Source organism: Zingiber officinale, chromosome 6A (assembly GCF_018446385.1).
Source record: "Zingiber officinale cultivar Zhangliang chromosome 6A, Zo_v1.1, whole genome shotgun sequence".
Lineage (NCBI taxonomy): Eukaryota > Viridiplantae > Streptophyta > Magnoliopsida > Zingiberales > Zingiberaceae > Zingiber > Zingiber officinale.
The window spans coordinates 148,403,584-148,414,033 of NC_055997.1; the positions used below are offsets into that span (position 1 = coordinate 148,403,584).

The 10,450-nt window shown below is 41.6% G+C and overlaps 2 protein-coding genes and 1 long non-coding RNA gene across 3 annotated transcripts; all 3 read left to right on the forward strand.

Annotated features, from left to right (window-relative positions):
- Positions 1 to 2,006: 2,006 nt before the first annotated feature.
- Positions 2,007 to 5,788, forward strand: LOC121998654. The gene is made up of 7 exons (XR_006116552.1): positions 2,007 to 2,098; positions 2,281 to 2,968; positions 3,065 to 3,151; positions 3,351 to 3,558; positions 4,126 to 4,252; positions 4,382 to 4,543; positions 4,639 to 5,788. It is a non-coding gene; the product is annotated as an uncharacterized LOC121998654 (long non-coding RNA).
- An 890-nt stretch (positions 5,789 to 6,678) lies between these two features.
- LOC121998653 (probable carboxylesterase Os04g0669500) lies at positions 6,679 to 9,400 on the forward strand. Its single transcript, XM_042553652.1, has 7 exons — positions 6,679 to 6,974; positions 7,452 to 7,504; positions 7,859 to 7,925; positions 8,162 to 8,218; positions 8,301 to 8,422; positions 8,716 to 8,823; positions 9,082 to 9,400. The coding sequence occupies exons 1-7, from the start codon at positions 6,692 to 6,694 to the stop codon at positions 9,169 to 9,171; spliced, it is 780 nt and encodes a 259-aa protein (XP_042409586.1). The 5' UTR covers positions 6,679 to 6,691; the 3' UTR covers positions 9,172 to 9,400.
- Positions 9,165 to 10,422, forward strand: LOC121998652. The gene is made up of 2 exons (XM_042553651.1): positions 9,165 to 9,306; positions 9,675 to 10,422. Exon 2 carries the CDS (start codon positions 9,812 to 9,814, stop codon positions 10,346 to 10,348), a length of 537 nt encoding a protein of 178 aa, XP_042409585.1. The 5' UTR covers positions 9,165 to 9,306; positions 9,675 to 9,811; the 3' UTR covers positions 10,349 to 10,422.
- The last annotated feature ends 28 nt before the right edge of the window (positions 10,423 to 10,450 follow it).

A 10,450-nucleotide genomic window follows, 5' to 3' on the forward strand; every position in this document is an offset into this window, starting at 1 on the left:
ATATTCTGATACCTTATCACCTACACCACATAGAACTTTCCTCCACCCAATAGGAGTTCTCCGTACTGCATCCACTGCTTAGCATATTCTGACACTAGACATTCTCTGATCTCTCATCATTGCGGAGGTTATGAAAGATAGTATAAAAAAGGAGGTCCTTCCCTTCAGCCAAGTGGCACACACATATGCATCTACTTCATTCCTACAATTCATGAGACTCTCAGTCTGATTTGAGTATCGGAGAGCCTTCGTCAGGGACCTCTTCCCTGGTTTTTGACACTAACCCTCCTGGGTGATTGGTCTGTGGCGTGCGCAGGTGCTCCTTCCGTCAACATTATCGCCTCGTCATTGGCACCCCCATTTGATGCAGCTTTCGGACGAGATCAAATTTGACATCTTCTGTATTGGTGTCATATGGCAGCATTCTGAAATTTTCGGAGATGATCCTCTAAGTCATTGTTATCCCCAAATTCTCCGATAGCCGGGGGCTTATAGCCTTTCGGTAGTTTTTCATCCAATACTTCTTGAGAGAAAGGCACACTAAGTTGTTCATGTATTTCACGAACGACCAAGGTATTCCCCTTCCTAGGTCTCTAATATCTTTCATAACCCCCGCAATGATGAGAGATCAGAGAATGTGGGGTGTCAGAGTATGTTGGGCGGTGGATGGAGTACGGAGAACTTCTATTGGCTGGAGGAACGTTCCGTGTGGCTCAGGTAGCAAGGTATTAGAATATTCCCTGACGTATAGCCGTTATTCTCTATGAGTGGTTACGATTCTCTAACACCCTTGTTGCCAACCTATGGTCAGACCAATGTTAGGGCCACTCAGGAGTGTAGGGAGCGTCATCTGGAAGCAAAGGTCATCCTTGAGAACCCGTCCAATTGAGCAATTTGCCTAGCATTAATTAGGACCATACTTGCAAGCAAGGGAGGGGGACTGTGCCCTAAAGATTGATCGGTCGGGTGGGTATTTTGACTAGGATGATGCCCAAGAGTGAATAAGGGGAGTAAGCCCTAAAGGCTCGATCGACTGAGAAGCCGATCGGGACTTTTGATTGGGATGGTGCCCTGGAGTGGATAAGGGGACTAAGCTCTAAAGGCTCGACCGGCTGAGAAGTCAGTCGGGACTTTTAACTGAGACGGTGCCCCAGAATGTATGAGGGGATTGAGCTCTAAAGTCTTGACCGGCTGAGAAGCCGGCTGGGACTTTTGATTGGGACGATGCGCAAGAATGAATGAGAGGCTTAAGCCTTGATAATCCGGCCTGCTGAGAAACTGGCCAGGAGTGGGTCTTGAGAACTGCTTCTCTGGATCGTCGACGTGGCCTTTGAAGAATTCTTCGGTTTTAGTTGTCATATTTTTTTTTAACTTTTGATCTCCACATCGTCTGACTATTGACTTTGCCATATTATTGCCCCCTATTGCATGCCACATCAGTCATGGATTCCGAAGTAGAAAAGAAGGCATTCTCTTCGATAAAATTTTATGTAGGATTACCACATGCATTCAAGAACATTTGTCGATTAAGCTTTCGACTGCACCAGATAAATAATCCCAATGCGATGCTCAGGGAGGAGATTGATTTGTTGGTAACAATGACAATCCCTACTCTGTGCCTTTCCGGATTTATGAAATTGGCACAGGGCCATTGAAGAAACAAAGGCGAAGTGCTCGCCCCCTCGGCCATTTCTCCTCTTCTATTAATTTGTTGTTAATGATTCTGTGAAGAAATAATAAAGATTTAAGAAGCAAAATAATGAAAGAGATGTGGCAGCTTTTGAGTTACACTGTGAAACAGCTGTATGGGACTGTCTGACTTGTCAGTATATTAAAATAGCTCTTTTATTTTAAAAAAATCATAAAACTAATTTACCGAGAAATAAATAGTCATTTACATTAAAAGCTGCCATCTGTTCTTGGTGGACTCCAGGAGGGATATCCCGTTTGGGAAAAAAAATTTCGGTTAACTTTTTTAAATGTTCCGAAAAACTTTCAGTGTGCCCGTCGGTCTAAACACTTTCGTTTTGAACTTAGTGTTCCAGCGCAGTTGATTTCTTCCTCGATCGTTAGCAAAGCTTCCATCGGACCTGATGAGGTAAAGGACCTTTTCTCCTTGATGGTTGTATTTTATTTGCATTCTTGGAGGCTAATTGTTATTTCCTGCTAAATTTCTACTTTCTCAGGCAAGCGATCAAAGAACAGTTTAAATCTTACTTTAGCATATTTTTGTTTAATTTCTAAGGATTAAATGGATGTGTGTGTTGAATTTTGAAACAGGGACTACGTTGTTTTCTCTTGCGGCGGTAGCGACGGGGGCGCCGTTGCTATTAAAGCATAATCCCCAATACACCATTTGGGCTAATCCGCTTCTCCATCGCTGAAGTTTCCTTCAGTTTCTCCACTATTGCGATCCAAGCATCCCCTTCTAGATCGTTATGGCCACCATCCACTTCGGGAAATTCCTCGACAGGATATACGATGTAGCGTCGTTCCACCTCGCTAGGCCTTAGATCTGGAGTCGAAGACTTGACGTGAAGTTATTGAGGGCTAAACTGGAAGAGTGACGCGGATGAGGCTGTGCGCAACGAGGCAAACCGCCAATGACGAAACTCTACTGTGGAAGCGCCGGGCCGAGGCGTTTGTATCTGAGGAGGTCCATCTGCCACCTCCTCCTCCTCCTCTTGTTGCGAAGCTTTTTCCCATTTCAAGCCACTGCCTCCTCCTACTCCTGTCGTGAAGCTTGTTCCATTTCAAATGATATCGTCGGGATGCAATTGAATCTGATCTATATTGTGAACCAGATTAAGGATGAAAATGCCAGGGTTATAGGCATCTATGGCATAAGGGATAGGTACAACCATGTTTTTGAAGCTAATCAACAACCCTAGACGGATCTCCGAGCTCAAGTTTGATCAATGTCGTCTGGATTCTGGCCTCCAGAGGATGCAAATTGCCACATTATTTGGTCAAGCATTTTAGTTACCTACATATTTTTTTTCCCACTATATCTTAGTCCATTTCTATTGACTTGTGTTCCTTTTGTCATATGGGAGGGTTGCAGACACCTATTCTCTGGTCTCATGGTATGGCTGACAGAACTGTATTATTCGAGGCAAGCAAACTGGACTTCCTTTTCTTGAGCAAACTGGTATGAGTTGTGAATTCAACGTAATCGCTGTTAGCTTCTCGCCTTTTGCATCATGGGAATTAGAAGATAAAAAAGGCTTTGAAATGTCTCTTTCCCTTGTCTTCTTTCATATATTTTCCCCCTTCAGCTCTTCCACTTTGTTCCCAAAAGTGTTAGCTCCATTCTACTATCATCATCTAAGTTCCGTTCGAATTTACAGGCTTATCCTGATGTTGGACATTCTATCACCACTGAAGAATTGCTGCATCTTCAATTGAGGATTAAGGATTTAAGGCTCGTCTGAAGAGTTCTTCATGAATACCATCACCAACTTCTCTTCACAATTTTTCGGCCCTCTCTTGACCATATTCTATAAGCTTTGCTATGGCTATGCATCAAGTGATACACCATCTTGTTTTCCAATTCAGGTGAGTGGATATTCAAAACTGTTATCTAATTTTTACACACAATTATTTATCTGCATTGAGTTGGGACAGCTGCGAATATTGATGAGCATGTTAATGAAGTTGTCATTTTTAAAATTTTGATTGAGAATTGTTACTCGCTGAAAAAGACCTAGAAAACTTCAATCCAATGGATCTGATGGGTTTACATCAGATTTTATCATAAAAACAGTGATTTCTTTTGTGAACATCTTTCAATGGGTCTTGTGACAACTCTAGATTCTATCATATCAACAAAAGTTTGATCTTCATTATATTCCTACCTACCTCTTGTAGCAACTCTGTATCTATCCTGTAATGTTGGGTAAGTTTCATGCTTTGTTGTTAGCCAATTATTTCAGGAACTCTACAGTTTATTTGGATTCATTTGTTTTTTACTTCTCTTTCCAAACCTGATGTTGGGATTCATTTTGTTTTATTATGTTCTTATTTACCAGTATGTGACTAAACATGCCTTGTTTGCCAAATAATGGGATGATGGTATCTCAACTCTTCCAGGGCTGATATTGTTGTTTGCTTGTTTATATACAGAGAGGAGGCTTTAACTTAGCCAGAATGGTCATGAACATTCTGTTGCATTCTCCAGGAAAATTTCAACTTAGCCAAAAGCAAACTGCAAGAAGTCGATCATCAACAATCTCAGCCACTCCCACAAAAGGTAATTTTAGTGCTGTCACTTACACAAATTTGAGTAGATCTTATCAATCTTATTTGAAAATTTATATTTTAAATGAACTCTTATCATCCTTTTAATTTCACCTAATTATTCGACCTTTTATATACCTAGAAACCTATGAAGCTTGACGAAGAGGGCCAGGGGTTCCCTGCATGGTTTGATGGTTTACGGGTTATGATTCAACCAGAAATCAGATCCCCAATTATAGAAATCATATAAATCCCAAATGTTATTGACAAACAAACAATTGTTTTACCCGAGGAAGATTAAGAGGTTAAAAGCGCAATCTTTCACTCTGATCATCTTCAAGATTCAATCCTACCTTATGAGCCAAATCCATCTGATGCTTTTGCAATTTGTATCCTCAGGAGGCTATAATCCAGACGACATGATCAAACTTGAGCTCGGAGATCCAGCTATGGTTGTTGATTAGCTTCAAAAATATCGTTTTACCGATCCCCTATGCCGTAGATGCCTATAACCCTGGCATTTTCATCCTTAATCTGGTTCACAATATGGATCAAATTCTATTGCATCCTGAAGATATCATTTGAAATGGGGCAAGCTTCACGACAAGAGAAGGATGCGGCGGTTAAAATGGGAAGAAGTTCACAACAGGAGGAGGAGGAGAAGGCGGAAGCGGCGGATGGGCGATCTCCTCAAATACAAACGCATCGACTTGCCGCTTCCACAGTCGAGTTTCTTCATTGACGATTTGCCCATTGCACACAGCCTCATCCGCGTCACTCTTTCAGTTTAGCCCTCAAAAGCTTCACGTCTCTCTGCAAGTCTTCGACTCCAGATCAAGGCCTGACAAGGTGGAACGAAGCTATATCGTATATCCTGTTGAGAAATTTCCAAAGTCGATGGTGGCCAGAAGCGGATGATTGGATCACAATCAGTGGAGAAATTGAGAAGAGGGAAACTTCAGCGATCAAGAAGCGGATTAGCCCAAATAATGTACTGACGATTATGCTTCACAGCAAAGAGCACCGGTCACTACCGCCGCAAGAGAAAACAACATAGTCCCAGTTTCACAATTCAACATATCAAAAGCTCACCCATCTCTTCCATTATTTTGCGTCTTCCATGGCATTCAATCACATTTAAACATTTAAACATATCAAAAGCTTTGACGGGAACATCGAAGGAAGTAGGAATGCTATTTTAGCCTGGATTCGAGAACTTTTCGACGATGGTGACTCTGTTGCATGAAGCTATTAATGCGGCTGGTCGAGCTGAAGGGTTGGCCGGAGTCGACGTGAGTCAACCGGAGATAAAGGCCGGCGGTATGAGTAGCAGAGATTGAGGGGAGAGAGGAGGACAATGCAAGTAGTGTAAACAAGAACAAGTGTGCAAGCTTTGTTTATGCATTGCGATGCGGAGAGGAATAAGTTACAATGCTTATAATGATTTGCCATAACGTTAGTATGCGAAGAAGGGGGACAAAATACACTACCAACAAACTGTTATAACGATTTGCTATATATAGATTTACATTGATTGATGCACACTAAATTTAGATATCGAATAATTAGTTAGTTATGAGAAAAATGATGATCATCTTGAGCTATAATTATGACTTTAAACTAGCAAATAACTATGGTTATAAGATTTGCTAACCTAATTAATTAGCTTAAACTTCTCTTGTATTACAATCCATAGGAAAGGAGGATTTTCAATACGAGATATAAAAACATATCTCTCCGTAGCACCTGTGCTAAGTACTCTATGATTTGGGTCTTTAGCAGGCCTATTGATAGAGATTAATCGTTTATTCCGGGATGTCTTGTCATTCCCATTTTTTTTATTCTAGTTATTGATTATGTGAAGAAATAAATAAAATTAGAGATACAATTTTACATGACTCAAATTTTGAATTTCCTCCCTCCTTTTTCAGTTCTTTCATTTCAATTCCTTAGCTTTAGGATAGGGAGAAAAGAAAAAAAGTGTATGGAACCTCAACAAAAATGTGATAGATCGAAGATCGAATTTGGGAGACCTAAAATTTAAATGTGGATCTAGTCTAGGGAGGGTTCCGCGAGAAAGAAGATACTTAAATTAAATAAGAATAATAATTTAGTGGATTTAGGATAGGAACAATTGATAGTTAGAAAGAAATTGTATTACTTAATTATTACTTGATAAAATAAAATTATTATTTTATTGTTCTATAAAATATAAAATGAAAATTTTTACTTAATTACAATTACATTAATATAATATAATTAAATTAATTATTTTATAAAATAAGATAAAAATATATAATTCAAAATTCAAAAAGAATAATAAATTAAAATTTAATAATTAATTTAAATACAGTTAATGAAACATCTATTTTTCCCCCTAAATTGGGCTTTTGTTAAAATATTTGGGCCTCTTATTAATTGGATCTACCTATCTTGGGCTTGACATTAGTAAATGCGACTCCTCCCTATGTTCTCGTCGCCTCTCACGGCCGCCCTCGTCGCCGTCTTCTTCTTCTTCTTAGCCGTCCTCCTTCAGCGTCGGGGCCTCCCTTCTTCGTCTTTCCTGCGTCCGTCCTCAGATCCAATGGCGGCGCGTACCTTCATCCTCTGGCTGCATGGGTTGGGCGACTCCGGACCGGCCAACGAGCCCATCCGGACCTTCTTCTCCGCTCCCGAGTTCAAGCTCTCCAAGTGGTCCTTCCCGTCCGCCCCTCACTCTTCCGTCTCCTGCAACTGTACCATCCCTTATACGCTCCTTTATTTCCTTTTGTTTATAAAGATCAACGGAAAAGGGCAAGGCTTCGTGCTGATGCAATTGGAGTAACTCTGTTATCGGTTTCCGCTTCTGATCTACATCGGTATTAAGCCATAAGTTCACCACTGAATTCCCGTGTCGTTTCGACGAGGAAAAACACACCTTTTTTTTTATGCAAAATGTAGCATTTCTCCCCATTTTTGCGCAAAACTAGGATGCTTCCGATCTAGGGTTTATGCTTTGGAAGGGGTACTAGTTGTGTTTGGTCACTAGGAACCTACTAAGTGAAGTTTGAACTATATGCATTCATCCAAGGAACTATCTTTCATTTGATACCATGCAGTATTCCTATTAGAAGAACAAAGTAGTGTTTTCATTCATCCAAGGAACTATCTTTCATTTGATACCACGTAGTATTTCTACTAGGAGAATAAAGTAGTGTTTTCTTACTTTGCAGATGGTGCTGTAATGCCTTCCTGGTTTGACATTTATGAGATACCTGTGACTTCTGTAAGTTTTTCTTTAGCTAATTCACGTTTCAATTCTTGTCCAATGTGAATGCTAGTCATTGCAAATTATATTACTTCACTGGTAACTTCCTCTTATGATCAAAAGTTCTTTGGTAAACAATCTAGCTAGCTGTTAACTAACACTTGCTTGAACATGAATACTGGGAATAACACTTGTCCATATGAATCTAGCATGACTAAATCCTGGAAAATAGATGTTCACTGTCATCCATTCCAATATCTTGTTAGACCAGGCATGTGTTTTTTCACCCATCAATATTGAGAGGCCTGTAATCTAAATTTTAAGTAGTCGGAAATTTTCCTAACCAATTTAATGCCTTGCTGATAAATTCAGGAATCCCCCAAAAATGAAAGCGATGTTCTTAAAGCTGTTCAGAACGTGCATGCTATTGCAGCAAAAGGCGAAGCCCTCGCCCCCAGGGCCCCCACCGACCGGACCCACAGCCATTGTGAGGGAGGTAAATTGTAGCACCCGAGCTAGTATGGGACGGACCGGGTGGGATACAGGGATAGGGGATTTATTCCCCCGCTGCCACTGAGTTTCGACCCGGCGGCCTCATTGCAGCAACTCCCGTCCCATACCGTCTCGGATGACCCACGGGGTCAACCACAAACGTGCATGCTATGATAGACAAAGAGGTTGACAATGGAGTAAACCCTGAAAACATATTTGTTTGTGGATTTAGCCAAGGAGGTATAGAAGAAAAAACACCCTACTTTGACAATTTATAATAACACGATAATGGATGCTGATTTGGGTGATTAACATTTTATAGGCGCTTTGACATTGGCAAGTGTATTGCTTTACCCAAGAACTTTGGGAGGTGGTGCAGTTTTTAGTGGATGGGTCTCTTTGAATTCATCAATTATTGAACGAATTTCTCCAGAAGCCAAAAAGGTATTTCAATAGGATCCTTTGTCACCTTAACAATATATATAGTTTAACTCATACATTTGTGTTTTAACTTTTAAGTTCCCTGTTGATCAGCTTCTAGTTAGGCTAGTTCAGTATTTACATTACACCCAACGATACACAATTCTTTAACAATGATCGGCAGGGAACAAACATATTGAAAACTAGTTGGTCAGGCAGTTGCAAGAAATGTACATGTTGACTACGTACATTTTTTCCCCACTTTATCTAAATCCATTTCTATTTACTTGTTCCTTTGTCATATGGGATGGTTGCAGACACCTATTCTCTGGTCTCATGGTATGGCAGACAGAACTGTATTATTTGAGGCGGGGCAAGCTGGACCTCCTTTTCTTGAGCAAGTTGGTATGAGTTGTGAATTCAAGGTAATCGCCTTAGCTTATTGCCTTCTGCATCATGGGAATTAGAACATAAAAAAGGCTTTAAAATGTCTTTCTTTCCCCTGAGTTTTCCTCAACAAAAAAGGCTGAAAGAAGATTAATGAACTTGTCCTGCTACTCTGAAATTAAGTAGTCAAAAGGAAAAAGCTCTCCTGTATTTTCTTCCTTCAGCTCTTCCACTTTGTCCCCAAAAGTGTTAGCTCCATTCTATTATTATCATCTAAGTTCCTTTCAAATTTGCAGGCTTATCCTAATGTTGGTCATTCTATCACCACGGAAGAATTGCTGCATCTTCAATCGTGGATCAAGGCTCGTCTGAAGAGTTCTTCATGAAGACCATCACCAACTTCTCTTCACAATACTTCGATCATGCTTGGCAATAGAAGAACAGATCATTTACCCTCTCTTGACCATAGGCTTTGCTATGGCTATGCATCAACTGCTACACCATCTTGTTTGCCAATTCATGTGAGTGGATATTCCAAACTGTTGTCAAATTTTTAGGCATACAAGTGAGAATATTGATGAAATGTTAATGAAGTCGTGTCATTTTTTTTATTGAGGATTTGTAGCATCTTAAAAATCGGATTAGTTATAGTGCTCATTTGATTTCCCCCCTGCAAAATTTTAAGAATGTTATGGGGGAAATATTTGAGCAATGCATTTTAACAATAAATTAAACAATCGACAATTCATCCCTACAAGTCTAGCCAATAGGAAGTAGTAATTTCCCTCCCCACTTTCCCTTCTTCCACCAAACCCTCTTCTTAAACCAGACAAAACACAAACAAGGAGCCCTTTTCCTTCATTAATTAATGGTGTCTGTGGCTCAACAGCTACACGGGAGCTAAAACACTTCCTGTTTCCATCACTCATCCTCCTTCCTCACCAAACTCTCAATCCAAAGCAACCATTTTTACTGCGCCTCCCCTGCTTCCTTCCGCATCCAGACCTTCAAAAAGCGATCTTGCAGATGAAGAAGCCCTCCAATAGTGTCGCGGCGCGGGGGGTTCACCCCGCCCCGCAGCTCGACCGCCTGGCGGCGCTCCCGTCGGCGGTGCTGGCGCTGGCGGTCGCATTGTCCGCCGAGGAGCAGGAGGTCCTCGGCTACTTGCTCTCCTCTGGTGGGGAGTGGCCCCGCCAGCGGGAACACCTGCCGGAGCTGGGATGCCGCTGCTTCGGGTGCTACAAGAGCTTCTGGGCGCGGTGGGACGCATCGCCGAACCGGAAACTCATCCACCGCATCATCGACGCCGTGGAGGAGGGCATCGAATGGCAGGAGCAGGAACGCGGCCGCGTCCGCCGCAACCGGAGGCGGAGGACGAAAGGAGCCAACTTGGAGGCCACCTCGACGGCAGAGGAAGATAAATCGGCTCCGGAGGCGACGCACTTCCCGGATAACGACGACGGCGACGATCGTGCCAGTAACTCCACCATTAATGGAAGCAAGAGCTCTGCGAGGGGATTGATGAGCTTCATCGGTGAAAATTTTTGGCGCGTTTGGAAGTGAACTCATTGAGAAATTGAAATGGGAAAGAAAAAAAGGCAGGATTTTTGACATTCGAAGGTCAGATTTTGATGGAAGAAGTGAGCTTACTCCTGTTTTTGCTTT